This window comes from Brassica napus, chromosome C4, assembly GCF_020379485.1.
Source record: "Brassica napus cultivar Da-Ae chromosome C4, Da-Ae, whole genome shotgun sequence".
NCBI classification, from domain to species: domain Eukaryota; kingdom Viridiplantae; phylum Streptophyta; class Magnoliopsida; order Brassicales; family Brassicaceae; genus Brassica; species Brassica napus.
The window spans coordinates 2048140-2069040 of record NC_063447.1 but is presented as its reverse complement, the minus strand read 5'-3'; the positions used below and the strand labels follow the sequence as shown (position 1 = coordinate 2069040).

General features: G+C 34.4%; 4 protein-coding genes across 5 annotated transcripts; 2 read left to right on the top strand and 2 right to left on the bottom strand.

Annotated features, from left to right (window-relative positions):
• Nucleotides 1-1206: 1206 nt before the first annotated feature.
• LOC106394434 (sigma factor binding protein 2, chloroplastic-like) lies at nt 1207-2002 on the bottom strand. Its single transcript, XM_013835004.3, has one exon. The coding sequence runs from the start codon at nt 1869-1871 to the stop codon at nt 1446-1448; it is 426 nt and encodes a 141-aa protein (XP_013690458.1). The 5' UTR covers nt 1872-2002; the 3' UTR covers nt 1207-1445.
• A 3429-nt stretch (nt 2003-5431) lies between these two features.
• Nucleotides 5432-6307, bottom strand: LOC106392472. The gene has a single exon (XM_013833283.1). It carries the CDS (start codon nt 6305-6307, stop codon nt 5432-5434), a length of 876 nt encoding a protein of 291 aa, XP_013688737.1.
• Nucleotides 6308-15604: 9297 nt separating this feature from the next.
• On the top strand, nt 15605-17876 carry LOC106396335 (F-box protein At2g41170-like). The gene is made up of 4 exons (XM_013836695.3): nt 15605-16449; nt 17066-17145; nt 17217-17461; nt 17563-17876. The coding sequence occupies exons 1-4, from the start codon at nt 15787-15789 to the stop codon at nt 17748-17750; spliced, it is 1176 nt and encodes a 391-aa protein (XP_013692149.1). The 5' UTR covers nt 15605-15786; the 3' UTR covers nt 17751-17876.
• Nucleotides 17877-18359: 483 nt separating this feature from the next.
• LOC106396336 (rhomboid-like protein 18) lies at nt 18360-20803 on the top strand. 2 transcript variants are annotated; one of them, XM_048754435.1, is made up of 8 exons: nt 18360-18577; nt 18689-18801; nt 19206-19346; nt 19499-19565; nt 19780-19922; nt 20020-20121; nt 20202-20309; nt 20389-20803. In XM_048754435.1, exons 1-8 carry the CDS (start codon nt 18553-18555, stop codon nt 20554-20556), a joined length of 867 nt encoding a protein of 288 aa, XP_048610392.1. In that variant the 5' UTR covers nt 18360-18552; the 3' UTR covers nt 20557-20803. The 2 variants fall into 2 exon arrangements, with proteins under 2 accessions (XP_048610392.1, XP_048610391.1); XM_048754434.1 differs by having other exon boundaries at nt 18361-18577; nt 19771-19922.
• Nucleotides 20804-20901: the final 98 nt, after the last annotated feature.

Below are 20901 nucleotides of genomic sequence, written 5' to 3'. Positions count from 1 at the left end.
GTGGTGTTCATATACCTTTATTGACAGTAAGGTACATTTCATTTGAATACAAACTTATTAGATTTCTTTTTTTCTTTTGGAGCAAACTTATTAGATTTCTTAAATCAGTAATATGATGGAAGGATGATGACACGTCATAGATAGTCATAGAATTACGTATATAGATAATAAACTATGTACTAACAAGTCAATTCTTGTTGACAAATACTAAGCAAGTTGGATTTATTGGCCCTGCGAAACAAGCGTCAAGACACTAAAATATAAGCGGAGGTTCCGAATGGATGCTACAGTCTACATATTTTTTTATACTGAAGAAGCTAATTCATATCTTCTATCGTCTTCGCTGAAATATAATTTGCATCCAGAAATGTTCGATAAATTATAGTAAATCACCTTGAGGTTAAAAGACTAATGTATTCAGGATATGAACATAGAGAACATTACATGGGTACCTTGTAAGAACTAGAGTGTCCAGAATTTCAACTGAGAAAAACTTACATTTCTTTGTGTTTGTACTTTGTATTATGAAGTATAACCTTTCATCGTGAGGAAAGTAATCATAAGCTTTATAAACTTTATAAATTACAGAAGAACACAACCGACTTAAGAAACTTATTACTTTTGTTTCGGGGTTTAATGTTTTTAAATCGCAAAATCGTTACACAAACTGCGTAAGACTTACATATATCCTAAATGTTCACTATATTAGACTACTATATAACCTTTCACCGTGAGGAAAGTAATTATAAGCTTTAAAAACTTTATAAATTACTGAAGAACACAACCGAGTCAAGCAACATATTACTTTAGTTTCGGGGTTTAATGTTTTTAAATCGCAAAATAGTTACACAAACTGCATAAGACTTGCATATATCCTAAATGTTCTCTATATTAGACTATACTATATATGATTTCATGGAAATTTGAAAAACAATTATTTATTGCTATATAGTTCTGTACTTCTATTACATAAAGATGGGGCCATGCAAAAATAAAAATCTTTCAAAAATCCAAAAAGAAAAGAGACACATCATACACCTATGATCTATCCAAATGTTCTGCTAAAGTCCATAATAACATAAAAGCTTTAGATGTTTCTTTTTCCGTTTCATTCCCGATCATTTTCTACATCGGAGATCGAATTGATTACAGAATTATTGCCACCCAACTAATTCAATATGTTTCAATAATGAAAATGTTGACATGTTACTTCAAAATTTCGATTATAAAACAAAAAATACAATATTTCTTCCTTGAAATGAACACGATTTATTTACTCACAAACACAAATAATTCACCACAAACCAAACGAAAGAAGAAAAACAGAATCCATATGTTATATATCCATATATATAGGTATCGACGAAACCCTAAACTATAAGACGATTTCTTCTTCTGATCGGTGTGACAACTTTTAAATATATATATATATATATATAAGATTTTCAGAGAGAGCCAATGCTCCCTAAGGCATTCACATTGTAAAACCCAGACGAGAAAAACGCAGACAGACCTGCCGACATTTGAGGAGCACTAAAAACTTCTTCATCCAACGGTGAATAATACTCACTGACCCCTTCTTCCAACGGCTCAGGATTTATCTCCTCTTGTTGGGGATCTGCGGCGGCGTAAGTGGTGGGCTCCGGAGGTAGCTCGGCGGCGTCTTGACCGGTGAGTTCTTGAACAAGCTCTCTGAACTTAGAAGGGCAAGTCTCAACTCTCATGGGATTCGATATGTAACGGACTTTGATGGGTTTGTTATCGTTCGTCGTCGTCGTTGCTTTCCTCTTTTGCTTCGGTGGTTTTCTCGTCGGTGATGAAGATGGCTGTCTCTGGTTTAAGCTTGTGAGCAACGTCGATGATGACTTCATCTTCTTGATTCTTTGTAAAGAACCTAAAAGGAAGAAGAAAAAGAATATCCAGAGTGTAAGGTCTCTTGTTTTAGCCTAAATATATAAATACTACAAGCTTCTTTTTAGGGAGGACAGTGGAGATGAATGCGAAGGGAAAGGAAGCAAACAAAAATTTAATGACAAGTGTCACAAATCCCATTGAGTCCTCGGCTGCTGTTAGCCGACGTCGCGTTCGCTCTACGCGCCATAATACTCATTTACTCACCGTTATTTGTCCATGTGATTAGTAGCTTTGCGCTTTAACAAGGTTGATTTATTACCTGTTTCTCTCTTTTAATAATGTAGGTGGACTTTTGATCAAAAATAATAATAATGTAGGTGGGCTTGGTGTGGAATGTGGAGTTTTCATTTCCCTTTTCAGACCTATACATCAATGTTCTATTTTATAATTTATAGTATAAATACGGTACTATATGATATAGTATGTTGATATGGCCAATTTTAAAATGCATAACCAAAACAAGAGTGGTAATCTATTGATCATATGCTTATTTACATACATCAATAACAATAATAGTGTTTTGAAATCAATTTAAACAGTCTAAAATAATGATTCAAATTGTTCAATGGTTATATAAATGTGCGAGTCATGTATTTAAAAATTGAGTCAATTAACTAAAAAATCATAAAAAAATTGGAAATTAGGTAAATACATATGATGTGACAAGTTTTGTATCTATCAACAAATGCACCATTGTGTAAGATTTAAGGTATTGACTTAATTAGGAAAACAAATTGTGTATATAGAATGCAAATGCACTTAAAAAATTTAGTACTCTTTCTGTTTCACAATGATATTTTGCCTTAATGTACAAAAATTAAAAAATTTACTTCTCTAAAAAGTAATTTTAAATATATAATTTAAAAATTATTCAATCAATTACAAAAATGACTACAACATATAATTGATTACATAGTTTTCAATAAATTTTTTAAAAAACATAAAAATATCAAAACATTTTGAAACAGTAAATGTCTTCAAAAACATTATTTATTATGAAATGGAGGGATTAAAAAGTTTTTTTTATAACTTTTTGTTATAATAAGGAAATTACAAAGAAAACATAAGTAACGATACATTAAATGTTTCTCTTTAACATTTACTTATTAGTTACATAAAACGAAATATTATGTCTCAGTTAACAGATCAACTTAATCAGAATTGTTCAAAGGCTTTAGTAGACTCCTCGACGTGTTATGTACGTGAGTGAGAAACAATCGCGTGACAGACAAATGTGACTGAAGTTGAAATAGAAGCCGCCGTCGGCAAATTAGTCATCAAGGTCCACAGAAGCGCCACGTCTATATCGGTGATTTAGACACATAGACGCCATGACGTCACTTGGCCCTACGATAGTGATGTCACCACCTTAATTATAAGTGAAACTGAAGACAAAACAAGTTACACAAATAACGAAGACAAAGAAGAAAAAACAAATTTAACCTTCGCCGGAACCATGGAAGGTCCAGGACTCCATCACGTAATTACGTTGATACTTAGCCATCATGAATTAATCCAAATTAAATTAATATTCTTCTTGACTCTTTTTAACCGACAAATTCGGTAGACACGCACCTTTGTGTACCTTTCTAATTCTTCTTTCAGTGTATCTGTTCAGCATGTTTAGCATGTTTTATGTTAAATATGTCTTTTACGTTCGTTTCGTCTATTGTTTAGTGTTTGCTAAGTTACCAGTTAAACTCATGAATTTACATCTTTAAAATTAATAGTCATGAAGTTAGGTACATCTTTAAAACTAATAGTACATCCAATAGCACTTATTACCAATGATCTTTGGACAAGAAAGAAGATAAGACCATCCAAACGAGATGGTGTACTGTCGATGGTTTGAAAAATAATGGGATCGCGAACATGTCCGATATTGTAGCACTAAGTGCGTTCCTTCCGGAACCGACCGGATCAGCCGATAGTGCCTATAAAAAAAAAGAAGAACATGTCCCTTATGCTTGACATACCTTGCAACACAAAAAGATCAACCTAAAATGCTAGTAACCTCTTCATCTGTTTCGACAACTTACTCACTTGGTATGTATTTACGATATTCAATTTGAATCAATCCAATTGGTGAGCACGGAATCGCAATAAAAAGTGTCTAGCTTTTTCTTTGAGCAAACATAAATTTCATTTCATAAAGAAAGTATTACACCTCCACAAGTGGGGAGGGAACAACAACATTAGCTAGAGCCGATTTAGCTACCTTCTCCAAATTCAACTATGACGTTGTAGACAAAATCCGTGCTTTAGTTTAGTGGATTTTAGTTACTTTTTCAAGAAAACGTGTATATTTTCCATATATCTATTAAAACTTTGTTAAGAGTTACTATAAATTTCAATCAGCTAGTACTATTTTATTTCTAACTATAGTTATTTTAGAGATTTTCTTTTGGCTGACTCCAACAGAAGTTATTTGCTAGAACTTTCTTTAAATATTAATCTTACACTTTCTTTGCAAATTATAAGAATAAACCAAATAGTAGTGTGCTTTATGCGTAAATTTTCAAAAACGTTTTTAGTTTATCAAAACAAATTGCCAAATAGTATTTAATCTTGAAATGTAGTAGTACAGTGTGATTAGAAAGAAAGGAAAAAACTTATAATTTGAGAAGTGATTGACATTAAATGAAGGGGGTCCAAGTGAACTAGTGGGAAGAGGGAGGAGGCACTGGGGGGTATGTGCTGTATGGTCAGGTACTAACTAAAAGGACCCTTAAAATCGGTCTAATGTTAGAGCATCTCCAATGCCATTTTATCTCTTTGTTTTTGCACTCCAACAACTCTTCGTTCCTTCAAATTTTAAAAGGATGAATAGTACACCCTCAAATTTGAAGATGCACCATTCACCACCTTAAAACATTATTTACTTTTTGTTTTAGTCACTACAATTATATATGTTTGACAATAACATGAATAATTTTTTTATATATATTATATTTTAGTACTTATCATTATATTTTCTTTAAATAATTTTGATTTAAATTATTGTATTAACATAATTTGTATTATTTATAGTTATATTTGACTAAATGTTATTATATTCTCTCAAAAATATTTTATTTTAATATGTTTCAATATTTTAATGATTTTTGAAAATTTAGTGATTATATTTAATTATTAATAATTTAAAGACTAAAATGTAAATTATTAACTTTTCTAAGAAGAAATTTGAGAGTGACTGTTGGAGAACTACCCCTTCATCTATTTATTTTAAGAGGGGACCCCATTAAAAATGAAGAGGTTTGTTAGAGATGCTCTTAATGTGGGACCTCTAATCTCCCCCATCCCATTTTTAACTTCTGGTATTAATTAGAAATCAAAACAGAGTACACACAAAGCCCAAACAACAAAAGCACACTAACAACCTAAACACGATCCTTGCCTTGAGCAAACACAATACAAAGGCAAGCTCCTTCACAGAAAGGAGGACACATTAGAGGAATCGGCTTTCATTGACAAAGAATTCAAAAAGCCAAGAAAGGTGTCCATTAGCCACATAAGATTACATTCTTCCTTCTCTGGTAATGCTTTGAGCAATGATTACCGCTCCTCTGTTTTCCTCCTTCAAAACGCTCAAGAGCTGATAATCCGACATCCGCCTCAGAAGCTGATTCAACTCCACCACATGATAACGCAAGGCATGCCAATGGAGTGGTTTCTGCGCCGCCATGAAAATCTCTTTATAATCCCCTGTAAACACCACTTTGTTGTAATGCAGACTCGTCATGCTTTCCACTGCCCAAAGAATTGAAACCAGCCTTGCTTCATCCAAGCTACGTACATTCGAAAACACTCTACGACTATGCATAAGAACCACTCCTCTATGATTCCTTACGACCCACGCAACACCCATCAACTTCGTTTGCTTTACCCAATCAAAGCCCACATTACACATCAACCAATCTTTTCTAGGGGGACTCCATTTCCTTTTAATCGACACTACCTCATTAACACTCCTCTTATTAGTTTCTTCTTCTACTTCTTGAACTAAAAACCATTCCTCTGCTTCATTTACAGCCTTCTCCTTAATCTCTTCAGGTGACCATCTCCTACCCTTAAAAATCAATTCGTTTCTGCTCTTCCAAATACCCCATAACAGCCACGGCCATGTTCTAATCACTTTTACCTCGCCTCGTTTACTGTTCTTCAACTTTAACAGATAGTTTAAGCTTCCAAACATACTTTCTTCCTCAAAACCAATCTCTGAATGAGGAATCTCAGATAATGCCCACACTTGTCTCGCTGGATCACATTGGAAAAGAGCATGTATAATGGACTCTCCCTCGACGCCACACATCTGGCATCTACCATCAATCTGCATTCCTCTTTTGATAATAAGCTCAAACACCGGCAGTGCTTCATTCAACGCTTTCCACATAAAGGTCTTAATCTTGGGAGCCGAGAGGATTTTTCACACTTCTTCTTTAATGAGGTTAAGAGATGGTCGCTCCAGCACCTCAAGAAAATATTCTTTTATCTTTTGATCCCTCGCTAACCAATAAGTCGACTTCACCGTCAAATTACCAGATCTATTGTGAATCCAAGTGAAAGAGTCAGCATGAGATATCGAAGGTTGATATGAAAGAATCAGCTCCACATCTCTAGGAACAAAGATAGCTTGTAAAGCCGACTCATTCCATTTCCTCGACGTTGAGTCAATCAGATCTCTTACCATAAACTTGACATCAAAGGTAATGCATTTAATCCAAGGAGCTCTCAAACCCATCTCCAGATCATCTATCCATTTGTCTAGCCAAACTCTCGTGTCGCCTCCATTCCCTATACTCTTTTTCAACCCTTTTTGAAGAACTCTCCCCCATCCCTTTACTCATCCCTTTACTCCAATAATAATTTCCTTTAACTACTACAGTAGTACACTTTCTTAAGAAACATGATCTGATCTCAAAGTGTTATTTAAAAGCTGGATTATAAGGAAATAGTATAAGTATTGTGTATCAGTTCGCTAATCAAACGCTTCGAGAATTTGTTAGTACTTTTATATTCAATATGTATACATTACCCGGTTTAAGGGTTTTATCCCCTATATATTAATTGAGAAACATTTGAAAAGATGTAACCTCAATTTTGTATTAATTAAAATAGGCCCCAATGCATAGGTGGCACTCAATTAGGTAGTCAATTACATTCAATTGAAAAATAAGTAGGTCCACATTCGATTTTTATATGTTGTTAGATACATAAGTTGGTCAAACTATATGATATAATGATATGATATGCTATTTTCTTTCCTTAAATAAAACCTACGGAATTACCATAAATGACTAATATATATGACAATTAATGATTTTAATAATAAAGATTTGATAACAATTTATATCTCCTCCATCATTTTTTGTTTAATTTTATATTATTAAAATAAATTAAACAATCAAATTAGCTATAAAAGTAAAATTTAGATTTTTTCGTATATGTTATATTTTGAATTTTTAAAAACGACAATAAATGACTAAAACTATTAAAATTATTATGTTAAAAATTAATGATCAATGGTTTAACATTTTTATTATAAGAAGATACACATGATTTTAAAACCATATGAGTAAAAAATATCATTTAATAATAAAATAAAAATATATATATATATATATAAATTAAACACTATATACCATAAGATTACATAAATATTTTAATATTAAAGCTTTCAATGAATTTTCAAGAACATTTATAAATTATAAACTTATTAAAGATTTCAGATTGAAAATTTTGTTATCGATGATTTAAATATTTTGTTATAAAATGATATGAATGATCATAGAACCGTATGATTATAAATTCTTATTTAATAACTAACTATATAAAATATACTATTCTTAGAAAAATAGGTTGGTCCATCTTAACTTATATTACACTTTTTATTAAACTAACTATCAAATTGATAAATAATGTACCAAAAAATGTTTTGTACTTTCCTTAAATAAAAGCTACGAAATTACCTAATATGATTAACATATATGTGAAAATTAATTATTATGAATTATAAATATTTGATAACAATTTTTGTATCTTAGTTCTTTTTTAAAATTTTATATTATTAAAAGATATTAAAAATCATATTAAATATATAATAAAAAAAATTTATATTTTTTTTATATGTTATATTTAAAATTTTTCAAAACGTCTATAAATTATTAGAAATTTGAAGATCCCTACTCTTAAAATTTTGTGAACAATAGATTATTTTTTTTGTCATAATAAGTTACAAATGATCAAAATTGTAGTAATATGAATTTTTATTTAATATTATAAGAAGATACACATGATTTAAAACCATATGAGTAAAAAATATCATTTAATAATAAAACATATATATATATATAGATTAAACTATATACCATAAGATTACATAAATATTTTAATATTAAAACTTTCAATGAATTTTCAAAAACATTTATAAATTATAAACTTATTAAAGATTTCACATTGAAAATTTTGTTATCGTTGATTTAAATATTCAGTTATAAAACGATATGAATGATCATAGAACTGTATGATTATAAATTCTCATTTAATAAATGACTATATAAAATATACTATTCTTAAAAAAATAGGTTGGTCCATCTTAACTTACATTATATTTTTTATTAAACTAACTATCGAATATTCGAATTGATAAATAATCTACCAAATTTTGTTTTTGCACTTTCCTTAATTAGAAGCTACGAAATTACCTAATATGATTAACGTATATATGAAAATTAATTATTATGAATAATAAATATTTGATAACAATTTTGGTATCTTAGTTCTTTTTTTAAATTTCATATTATTAAAAGATATTAAAAAATCACATTAAATATATAATAAAAACATTTATATTTTTTCTTATATGTTATATTTTGAATTTTTTAAAACGTCTATATATTATTAAAAATTTGAAGATTCTCACTCTGAAAATTTTGTGATCAATAGATTATTTTTTTTGTTATAATAAGTTACAAATGATCATAAAATATAACGCATATGATTTTTTATTTAATAAATATTCAAACTAAATAATATATATATATATATATATAAATACTAATGATTTAAAGCAACAAGATTGGCTGATCAATTTAGTTGTCCAGTTGAAATCTTTCAAAAGTATGTGAAAGATTAAAGTCAAAGTAAATATAGATTTAGAATAGTAGTTATATTTTACTAACGAAAATACACAAAAAAACCGAACCGAACCGAAACCAATCTGATATCTGGATTGAACACCCCTAATCCAAATGAAGCCAAACTATTGTTTCATTCTCCAAAATATAATAAAAATAATAACTTAATTCCGCGCAAGGCGCGGATCTTATCCTAGTTCTTAATGATAGATCGAACGAAGCTTTATAGATCCCCAAAGATGTCAAGTTACGGCTGTGGAAAATTAAGAATGGCACGCCTTATTCAACCAATCAGTTGTGGAATTTTTACAATTATGGGGGTCGGACCATAGACCGGTCCTGGCACGGATTCAGTCTAGGGTTAGGAGGTCACGAAAGAATTTCAGATTTGACAAGAGATGGATTGGAAAGCCGGCCTTCAAGGAAGCAGTAACTTCGGGGTGGGGACGATTTGATGAAATTCCAATGATGAATTTTCACCAAAAAGTTACCTCATGTCGAAATAAAATTAGCTCATGGAAGAAGCAAAATCTTACAAATTCTGCTATATTGATAAAAGATCTCAAAGACAAGATAGATTTCGCACATGATGATGAATTCACTACAACAGAAGAATTGGAAGATTTGAGGAAACAACTGATTTTGGCGTTTAGAGAAGAAAATACTTTTTGGGAATAAAAAAACAGAGATCAATGGCATAAATATGGGGACATGAACACAAAATTTTATCATGCCATTACAAAGAAACGGAGAGCACATAATCGGATAATTAGTATCAAAGACAAACATGAGAAGCTGGTAGAGAGTGAAATCGAGGTGGAGAACGTAGCTATTCAATACTTTCGAGATCTCTTCTCTACCTCTTCGCCGACAGAGCTAGACGCCTCAATCCGTTTTATCTCGGAAAAGGTGTCCAATACCGAAAATAGGTTACTCTTAGAGGAACCGTCAGAACATGAAATTAAAAAAGATCTTTTCGATATCAACCCGAAAAAGGCACCCGGTCCTGATGGTATGACTAGTAAATTATTTCAGAAATTCTGGCGCGAGATGTGGCAAGACATTATTAGACTTGTCCGCGATTTCTTTGCGACGGGTAGTTTTGACCCACTTTTGAACCAGACGAATATCTGTCTCATCCCAAAAAAGAAGAAACCCGGGAAATGACTGAGTTTAGATCTATTAGTCTTTGTAATGTCAGTTACAAGATTATATCTAAACTCATATGGAAGAGACTTAACAGAGTTATCCCGCACTTGATCTCCGAAACACAATCGGCCTTTGTGGCAAAACGTTTGATTACTGACAATATCCTGATAGCACAAGAAAACTTTCACGCCCTACGGACGAACCAACGATGTAGAGAAGACTTCATGGCTATCAAAACAGATATGAGCAAAGCTTATGATAGAGTAGAATAAAGCTTTTTAGCTGCTTTGATGATAAAGATGGGCTTTGATGAAAGACTGGTTGACCTCATTATGTGTTGTGTCACGTCGGTCACATATCAAGTCTTAGTCAATGGGCAACCGAGAGGGCGTATCCTACCTAAGAGAGAATTAAGACAAGGCGATCCCCTCTCTCCTTTTCTGTTAATTCTGTGTACGGAGGCATTGATATCACTGCTGAATGGAGCAGAAGCAAATAAGAATATTACGGGTCTACGTGTTGCTAGGGCAAGCCCAAGGATCTCTCATCTTCTTTTTTCCGATGATAGTCTTCTTTTCTGTTAGGCGGAATTAAGCCAATGCAAGGAGATCATAGACATTCTAGATACATATGGGAAGGCATCTGGACAACGACTAAATGCATCAAAGTCATCGACTTTTTTTGGAAATCGAGTGGAACATTCTCGGAAGCAAGACATTAAAGCTGTGTTAGGGTTCTACTCAGAAGGAGGCATGGGGATGTACCTTGGATTACCGGAACAAATTGGTGGCTCGAAGATGAAAGTTTTCTCCTATATACAAGATCAGTTCAATGGGCGAGTCAACACTTGGTCATTAAGACTTATTTCTAAAGGAGGACAAGAAGTTCAAATAAAAGCGGTAGCGTAAGCAGATCCGACATATGTGATGTCGTGTTACTTGCTTCCACAAGGCATAACCGAAAAATTAAAAAGCACGACGTCTAACTTTTGGTGGAGTTCAAAACAGAATAGCAGAGGTTTGCATTGGATAGCATGGGACAAGATCTGTACCCCCAAAGATTTGGGGGGACTAGGTTTTCGAGATCTTCATGATTTCAATATAGCGCTTCTTGCAAAATAATTGTGGAGACTGGTCCATTACCCAAACTCATTACTCGTACGTGTTCTAAAAGGAAGTTACTATAATCACACTACACCATTAGAAGATCGACGTACATACTCACCATCATATGGATGGCATAGTATTATGGCAGCGAAACCGTTACTTATTTCGGGTTTACGGAAAACAATTGGTACGGGTCGAGACACGAGAGTTTGGAGTGAACCTTGGGTTCCAGATGAAGTGGCTCGACCACCTAGACCTGCTGGTCACATTGTATACAGACTACCCCAACTCCTTGTTCAGTCCTTTATTAGGACTGATACCAAGGAGTGGGATACACAGCTCCTCCGTGAGTTTTTTCATCCAGATGATATCCCCTTGATCCTGGGACTGAAACCCTCTAGCTCTCTTGTCCCGTATGGATAGGTCTGGAACCATACAAAATCAGATGTTTACTCTGTTAAAACATGATATGACTTAATCTGATCGACTAAGTTGAGTCTTTTACAAGGAGGGGCCATCGGACCAAGCATTACAGGTCTACAGGGCCATGTGTGGAATGTTAAGGCCCCGAGCAAGATGAAGCATTTTCTGTGGTAAGCTATTTCGGGTTGTGTGGCCACGGCAGAGAGACTCACGTATAGACACATGGGCACTGATAGGAGTTGTCCTAGATGTGTTGGTCCAGTGGAGTCGATAAATCATCTTCTTTTTGAATGCCCCCCAGCCCTTCAGGTGTGGGATTTATCGGACTATCTGTCCCTTCCGGGTTACTTCCCGAGTACTTCCATATATCAAAATATGAAGTTCATGTTTTGGAAGTGAAAAGAGGTGGCTCCCTTGAGACCACAATTTGATACCTTCCCATGGATCTGTTGGTACATTTGGAATGCGAGGAATGATAAACTATTCAATGGGAAAGAAGTATCCCCAATTGATATCCTTCAACATGCATAGAGCTGGAAATTTTAATCATTGCCCGCGGGCCCCGCCCCGTTTGACCCGCTGCGGGTGCGGGTCGAACCATTTGAAATTTTTAAAACGCGGGTGCGGGTGCGGATCGAGATTATTTTGAGCGGGGCGGGTGCGGGTCAGCCGAATTTGAATCGCGGGTACCCGCCAACCCGCAAATTAAAAAAAAAAAACATTTTTGAAAAAAAAAACATTTTTTCGTAAAATATATAAAAAACAATAAATATTTGTATAATTTTAATTATAAATATATTTTTTTAATAGTATTTTTTAAAAATAACTATTATATAAATAAAAAAATAATTATTTTTAATTAAAATAATTATTATATAATTAGAAAATAATCATTTTTAATTAAAATAACTATTTTTAATATAATTAATATTACCCGCGGGTTTGGCGGGTTACTCGCGGGTTTTGGCGGGGCGGGTGCGGATATAAAAGTTTTTGTTTGCGGGTTATGCGGGTCGAGTTTTTGAATCGAAAAAATGATTCGACCCGCGGCGGGACGGGGCGGGTCGGGGCGGGTTGACCCGCGAACCCAGCACTAAACATGCATCTCTGGAGGCAGAATGTTGGAGAAAAGCAAACGAAAAAGAGGAAACAACTGAAGAACAGGAAGACCCTCCTCCTATTGAAACTGAGGCAGTGTCCCCTTGGATGGCCCAAATCCCTACCTGCCAAATTGATGCATCATGGATTAATAATGGCAGCGTCAGTGAATTAAGGTGGAGTCTTAAGGATCAAATGGGCCTAGAACTCTTTGGATTACGTGCTTGCCAGAGGAGCCTCTCAGCCCTGCATGCGGAGATGGATGGTTTCCTTTGGGCAGCCTCTTGTATTAGAGACATGAGGATAACTTCGGTACGGTTCGAGACGGACTGCTCGGACCTAGTGGATATGATAACAAACCCAACGGAGTGGTCATCCTTCTCAACAGAGATCGAGGCTTTTCAGAGGATACATGAGGGCTTCGAGAATGTGAGTCTGTCTCATATTTCTCGGAGTCGTAATGGTTTGGCAGATGCGCTAGCAAAGGATGCAAGGACTATATGCTACCTATTTACCCATATAGATCAGATCCAGACAGATGGAAGTGCTCGTAAGAGAATCAGCTCGTGTGCTCTTCACTTGATCTAGTTTTAGATGGGTTAGGGGAAAAAAAAAAGTAGACATAAAAGATAATTCCAAGTTTACGATTTAGCTCCATGCCCACAAAAGTTAGAAAAATATCGTATATAACGGATGATTTAGTTTTTCCTCATGAGATAACTAGGTCTAGTTTCTACACGTCACGCCGCTGTGAACATGCACGTTTCATTAAAAGGAAGAAGAAAGTTACTACGACCACATGTCGTTGAAATAAAAGAAAAAGCTAACACATTTATAATTATCAATCTCTAGCTAGCTAATTATGACCAACTATGTTGATTGAGATAAAATATTAATTTTGGCCTAATTAATTACAGAGATGGCAGTAAAACAACAACCGAATAAATTGTTGAAACAAAAAAAAAGAACTAAACTGTGAACTAAAAAGTAAAACGGCTTTCGTGCATGGTTGCATCATAAGGAGAACATGTATGTTGACTTTTAAAGTAAACGGATCGATGCAAAGCCAAAGGACTTATTCTGATCGAATCTATAAAGTTGATACGTTCTCTGGAGTTATTGTCTACGAAGTTGATACGTTCTATGGAGTTATGTGTTCTGAGACGTTGATTTGATCTCAAAAGAAGTCGTTTGGATTGATCCGTTTAAGTTTTGTTCTTTGTTATTCGTCGCTGAAAATAGCGATTACTAAATTTACGTAGGATCTGATCTTATATTTTGATCTATGTGCTTTGACTATGTTTTGAGTATACTATTTTTCATAGGATTAAATTAATTCTAAATCTGAAAACATTACACCCAAAGCAGTTGTATGTTTTATGTTTTTTGATTGAGAAGCCCATTGGACTGGATTATAAAATCAAAACCTTCTCCATTAACGATTCTCAAAATCCATATCTGCAAAGATAAATAAAAGAAGCCTATTGGACCTAATTTCCAGTAGATAAATTGTCTTGTTTTAGTATGCAAATTCGCAAATACATTTTGGAGATGGTACGTTAACTAAATAATCTTCAGAAGCAAGAAACATTTAACAAGCTGATGGTCAGAACCCCATCTTCCTTTTCTTTCACTTCCTGAAGGAATGAAATTGCTATGACCTAAAAATACACTTGCATCAGAGACTCCTGTCAAAAAGAAGGTTTCAGAAGCTTCAGTTCACTCTGCCTTCTTCCCCTGGTACTGCTGATAAGGAGTTCACCAACAACACCAGCTTAGGGCATGATTAACCCCGGTCTCTTACCCGGAGTTCTTAATTCATGATTTGACATTTTTTTTTCACTTTTCGGCTAATTAAGAGACGAATCTTAGAGCATGATTATTGGAGGGTTCTTAACGAAATATAAGAACATGTCTTTTAACTTTTAACTAAAAAAATTAAGAACCGGCTCTTAAATAAGAGTTTTAAGAAACGGTTCTTAGTTTTTTTAGTTAAAAGTTGAGAGACGGGTTCTTATATTCCGCTAAGAACCCCTCCCTAAGAACCTCCCAATAATTATGCTCTTTCATCTTTTATCTAAGAGACGGTTCTTACCTTTTTTGGTTAAAATCTAAGAAAAGCTAAGAATAGTCATTTAACCCAAGCTGAGAACCATGGGGTTAACGATGGTCTTAGGGAATTGTTTAAGGCCATGTGGGGCTTGAATTTACGCTTAGGTTATCTGTAACTTAAGAGCATTAGATTCTTACTTAGGAAATTAAAAAAATCTATTGTTTTTAAAACCTAATCAACTGCGTTTGTCGTATAGTCCACGTCACTTTTAGTTGAATTACCACCCAACATGAATTGACCAAGTCGGTTCTGATTTCGTGAGATAGTGGGTCAAAGACTTCTAAGATAACGTGGATAGATCCCTAAACCCAAATTTTGTTCCATAATCTTTAAAACATATACACAAAAGTAGTTGGAACTTTGGTAGAATTAGTCTACACACAAAAATTAAGTCGTTGGAAAGGCGTTCACTAATCCAAAACATTATAAACTTCGACGTTGTTGATAGTTATAATAGTTTAAAGATTAAGTTAGGTGCACCCAGCACCAGCTGTCACACACACGACAGAAACTCTTTAAGGCCATTGTCTCTCATGGTAATGCCAATGGAGTCTTAATGACCAAACCAACAACATTGGTTCTTCCTCTGCCCCACCTAACTCTCACCAGTATTAATTTATTGCTCACCCAATTCAATGTTTTAAAATTTAATAGCCTCACAACGAACGAGTCTTTACAAAATTATAAACAACACTCCTTGCATATTTGCTTCATATTTGTAAAATACATAGGACACACACGCAAAGCATGAGCCACATGAAACAACTCCTCTTGAATTGCGTGTGAATCACCCTAAAGGCAATACAGTATCCTTCAAATCTCTCTCTCTCTCTCTGTATAGCAACTCATGCTATTGTCATTTTGTTCTCTCTGTTTCTCTTTTCTACACCATTTCTTGTTTTCAATGGAGAACAAGTACCTCAACATCCTTTCGTTTTGTTTTTCCAACACTATTTGTGGGTTACTCATAGTTTCTTGGCTCGCAAGAAACATTATCTATACTAATGGATTATCAACAACGCTAACATGGAGAAGGAAAACAAGAAAGAAGAAGAATCAAGATGATGAGAACAAAATGTCACTGCTAGATTTGCCTGACTTAACCTTAGACTGCATCTTAGAGAAGCTCTCCCCATCTGAGCTATGTGCTATGACTTGTGTTTGCTCTGAGCTAAGGGATAAATGTGTGAGCGATCATCTTTGGAAGAAACACATGGAGAAGAGATGGGGGAGATTAATGGGTGATGCAGCGATTAAAGAGTGGAAAACTCATGTCGCCACATTAATGGCATGTCACAAAAACTCGAATCCAAGCAGTTATAGAAGTAACGCACAACAATGGAGGTCGAGGCTTGCTGCGAATCTTAAACCTTTTTCATGGTTAAAAACAAACCATGGTTGCCACAACAGAGGTTCATCATCATCATCTCCTATTGATTCTGTGATGTATTGGTACTCTAATCTGGAGAGTGGCAAGTTCTGGTTTCCTGCTCAGGTCTACAACAGAGAGGTAAAAACATTTCCAACCTATTTCTATTTTTTCTTTATTTTAGAGTTTCTTTAAGGGTTGAAGATAGTTTAATAATCGAATTACACTGAATAAAAAGACTTCAAGTTCTGATGATTTATACTCCCTCTGTTTTTTTTTATGTAGGTAGTTTTAGGTGAATGCACAAATATTAAGAAAATTATTAATTTTTCCAAAAGTAGCATTTGATATATAAATTAGGTGTAGTTAAACCAATTATAAATAAATATATATTATTTGATTGGTCACACTATACCCAATAAAAGTAAAAATTACTTAAAATTATGAAAACTACTTATATTTTGAAACAAACAAATTTTACTTAAATTACTTACAATAAAAAACAGAGGGATACTTCCTCTATTTCAAAATATAAGTAGTTTTAGTATAAAATATTAATATTAATAATTTCATTTATTTTTAATATATATGATCAACCAATTATAAAAAGTAACTATAAATTATTTAATTGGTTACATAAGTATAAAAGTTACATGAAATGTGAAAACTATTTATATTTTTGAATAAAAAAAATATTTTCAAAATTACCTATATAACGTGAAACAAGGGAGTATAATATGTGTTTGGTTTGATGCAGAACGGGCATGTTGGATTCATGATGTCGTGTTACGATGCTAAAGTCAGATACGATAACAGGACTAATACATTTCAAGCAAGGTAAAGAATGACACTCTTGAAAACTTGTTTCTCTCATGTCACTGACTCAATGTTTCTTTCTCTTTATTCAGATACTCAGCGCATGGTCGACGTGCGGCGGAGGAAAACGTGACGTGGCAGAGATTGAGACCGGCTCTAGTGGAGACAGAGTCACGTGACCTACACGTGTCCGACTGTTTGCAGGGACTAAGACCGGGAGACCATTTCGAGATCCAATGGAGAAGAACTAAAGAGTTCCCTTACGGTTGGTGGTTCGGAGTAGTGGGTCACCTTCAAAACTGTGTCGGAGAAGAGAACTGCCGTTGCGTCTCTGACGGTAACATATACGAAACTTATCTTCTTACTTCAGAAACGTTTTGAGTCGTTCACGAGGGAATGAATAGATGTTTCTTGTGTGTGATTATATATATTGGGCAGAGAATGTGGTGATGGAGTTTAGACAGTTCAGACCGGAGTCGCCGTGGAAAACGACGGTGTTAAACCGGAAAGACCACCGTGAGACGGGAAATGAAGTCAGTGGTTTTTACGGTGGTGTGAAGAAACTGGGTACTGAGGAAGAGGTTTCTACGTGGAAGCGGTTATGGCCTTCGCAAGTTTTAGATTAGTATTTATTTAATTTTGGTGGGGAGTTTGCTTAAGAAGTAGCAATCTCATTTAACTAAATTTGGAATTTCTACTCACACTGTAAAAAGAAAAATATAAATCAAAAAGAAAACAGACTTCAGAGAAAAGTGTGTACATTGGCTTTGCTTGAAGAAACCATAAACAGAAACAGACTACTGGTTTGGCGAAAGAAGGGTTTATCACGCATTAAAACTAGAATGTTAGATTTACAAGAAAAAGGAAAAGTAAGGATCTTACTTGTAATATTATTTAATTAATTTATAGCATATGCTGATAATTTATCTCAAAAGGATACGAAATATTCGTTCTAAGAAAAAGAAGATACGAAATATTCCGGAATCTTTGCTGATTTTTATTTATTTACAACTTACTTCTAAATGATAAATATACTAATTTTTTTTTAAGTTTTTAATGGTAACAAAATTTAAAGTGTAAAAATATCTCTTAACCACAATTATATGTATTTTTTGAAGTGGTATTAGTTTTGGAGTTACAGAAAATGATCTAACTTATATTTATATATGTTTAAAGTTAAATTATTATTTTAATATGTGTTTTAGAAATAAAAGGAATAATGATCTCATAAAAAAGTGTATATAAAATTAATATTATTATCCTTATTATTATCTGAGTGATGTTTATTTGAAATTAGAGAGATTACTGAAAATTCCTGGAAAGATCCTTCCTTTCCTTGGGTAGAAAAACACAATTCCAGATTCATTCCACCACGAGCTTCCTCTCCGCGACTGTTTTGTCTTTTTCTGTTCATCCCCGATTACAACGATGAACGGAGGTCCTTCTGGTTTCAGTTACGCACCCTCCCTCAATAACCCATCCCCTCCTTTGATTCGATCAAATTATTGTAATTTTCCATCATGGGTTTTCGATTTAACGATCGAAAGTTTCCAACTTTTTGCAGATAACGCTCCCGTCACGCGAGCCTTCGTCATCACGAGCGTCCTCTTCACTGTCTTCTTCGGGATCCGCGGAGGAGGAGGAGGTTCTTCTTCCAAGCTCGCCTTGTCTTATCAGGTAGTGAATCTCCTTTTTCAAATGTCTTCTCTTTACTCTTTGTTCGATTTCAAGCTCTTATAGGTTACATAAGAACTGTTGTTTATTGTTAGGTTTCCACTTTGGTTTCAAAGGTTGTTGCTTTATTGAGTGGGGGAGAAGCTAAATTAAAGATCTTTAGGCTTCAAAGAGATGTTACCATTATGTTAGATAGTTTGATAATGACCATCATCATGTGTTAGATAACTTGCCTCTGCTCATGTGATTGTGTATGCCAAAGATGTTTGATTGTTTAAAAGCTTCTTGTTTTGGTGTCTCTGTAGAGTAACTGTTATGAAAGTCTCTTCCTTTTTTGTGAAAGGCTTGTAATTTGTAATGAAGAAAAAAAACATTGTATTGATAATCTTATGGCAATTTGATTGTAGGATGTTTTTGAGAAGTTTAGGATATGGAAGCTGATCAAATCGAGTTTCGCCTTCTCCTCCACCTCAGAATTGCTCTTTGGCGTGTATTTGCTTTACTACTTCCGAGTCTTTGAGAGGCAGATTGGTTCGAATAAGCACTCGGTGAGGAGATAGTTCAGCTTCAGTTCTTTCTTCATTGTAGATTTGGTTTGTCATTTCGTTTATGCCTCTTATTCTGGTAACTAGAAAGATGATTGCCTTTTAATCTCTAAACGATTGTGCTTACAAGACATTAACTTGTACTCGTTCTGCAGGTTTTCATCTTGTTCTCTGGGTTTGTATCACTAATTCTACAGACCCTCGTGTTATCACTCTTTAAAGGTATGTATCTTCCAATCTTGTGAACCTACACTGTTTTGGTCAGTTCTGGTACTTTAGAATAATGCAGACAATGGGAAGGGAATATAGTTAATGATTAAGCTTAAATTAGCCTGGTTGCTAGTCTCACCAATCACCAAATTGCATAGGGAGGATTAGGATCGGTGATGATCTATTGTTGGTGTCAAATTCTGATTATTTTTTGTAGATACTACAGCAAACCTACTGACATCTGGACCATACGCTCTCATATTTGCTTCCTTTGTACCCTTCTACTTGGACATTCCTGTTTCAAAGAGGTTCAATGTATTTGGCCTACACTTCTCTGATAAATCATTCATATATCTCGCTGGTGTCCAGGTAAAAACAGTACCATAAATTTTTATTTGTACAATTCTTTTTATACAGTTGAACCCTTTTTTAGATAGACAAGTTACTCGGTTTCCATTTTTTGTAGCTGTTACTATCTTCTTGGAAGAGATCCATGTTACCTGGTATTTGCGGCATAATTGCTGGTTCCTTGTATCGTTTAAACATCTTTGGTATCCGCAAGGCAAAGGTATATGCCTTTCTTACCTTTTGCTAACAGTATTTGTCACTTTACTAACACTAGTTTTTTTGTCTAAAACACCTTCACAGCTCCCTGGGTTCATAGCTTCGTTCTTTTCCCGAATGTCATTGCCATCCTCGAGCAGCCATTCTCAGGCACCAAGAAGGACATCACCCAGCTTAGGTCGCCAAGCAGTGGTAAGGACAACATCTGTTTTTCTTTGCTTCAAACCCCATCTTCATTTGCCGACATGCTGTGTTTGAGTTTTTTTTATAGAGATCTTATCAAGCACCGATACCGTCAAGTATAGAGCCATCTGAGGAAGCTATAGCTACTCTGGTGTCTATGGGATTTGACCAGAACGCAGCTAGGCAGGCTCTTGTACACGCGAGAAACGATGTCAACGCAGCCACCAACATTCTTCTTGAAGCACACTCTCACTAAACCTTTGATAGGAAAGATTCCATTCGAGATGCAGACGGGAGAGGTGTTCTTCTTCTGCTGTGTTCTAACATTGCCTTGACGAAATCATGTCCAGCGAACGATCTGATTTGCATCCTCTTTTTCTTTCTTTTAGCTTTTTTTTTGCCGTTGTATTTTAGGACAACATCTGTAGGTTGTGTCTATGTAGTGCACATTTGCTAGTCTTTTCTTGCAGATTTGAAAGATATATGGAGAGGCCATTCTATGATTTCAATCTTCATATCTTACTGATCTTTCACAGCAAACATAAGTTTGCTCAGTGTTCTAAAAATCGGTTTAAACGGATTTAAACTAAACAATTTTTTG

Bases quoted from the DNA above. Each gene is read 5' to 3' on its own strand.
- LOC106394434 (XM_013835004.3), bottom strand. From the start codon at position 1,871: ATGAAGTCATCATCGACGTTGCTCACAAGCTTAAACCAGAGACAGCCA.
- LOC106392472 (XM_013833283.1), bottom strand. From the start codon at position 6,307: ATGTGGAAAGCGTTGAATGAAGCACTGCCGGTGTTTGAGCTTATTATC.
- LOC106396335 (XM_013836695.3), top strand. From the start codon at position 15,787: ATGCTATTGTCATTTTGTTCTCTCTGTTTCTCTTTTCTACACCATTTC. The intron at 16,450-17,065 runs GTAAAAACATTT...GGTTTGATGCAG, and splicing joins CTCAGGTCTACAACAGAGAG to AACGGGCATGTTGGATTCAT. The intron at 17,146-17,216 runs GTAAAGAATGAC...CTCTTTATTCAG, and splicing joins ACTAATACATTTCAAGCAAG to ATACTCAGCGCATGGTCGAC.
- LOC106396336 (XM_048754434.1), top strand. From the start codon at position 18,553: ATGAACGGAGGTCCTTCTGGTTTCA. The intron at 18,578-18,688 runs GTTACGCACCCT...AACTTTTTGCAG, and splicing joins CGGAGGTCCTTCTGGTTTCA to ATAACGCTCCCGTCACGCGA. The intron at 20,122-20,201 runs GTATATGCCTTT...ACACCTTCACAG, and splicing joins TTGGTATCCGCAAGGCAAAG to CTCCCTGGGTTCATAGCTTC.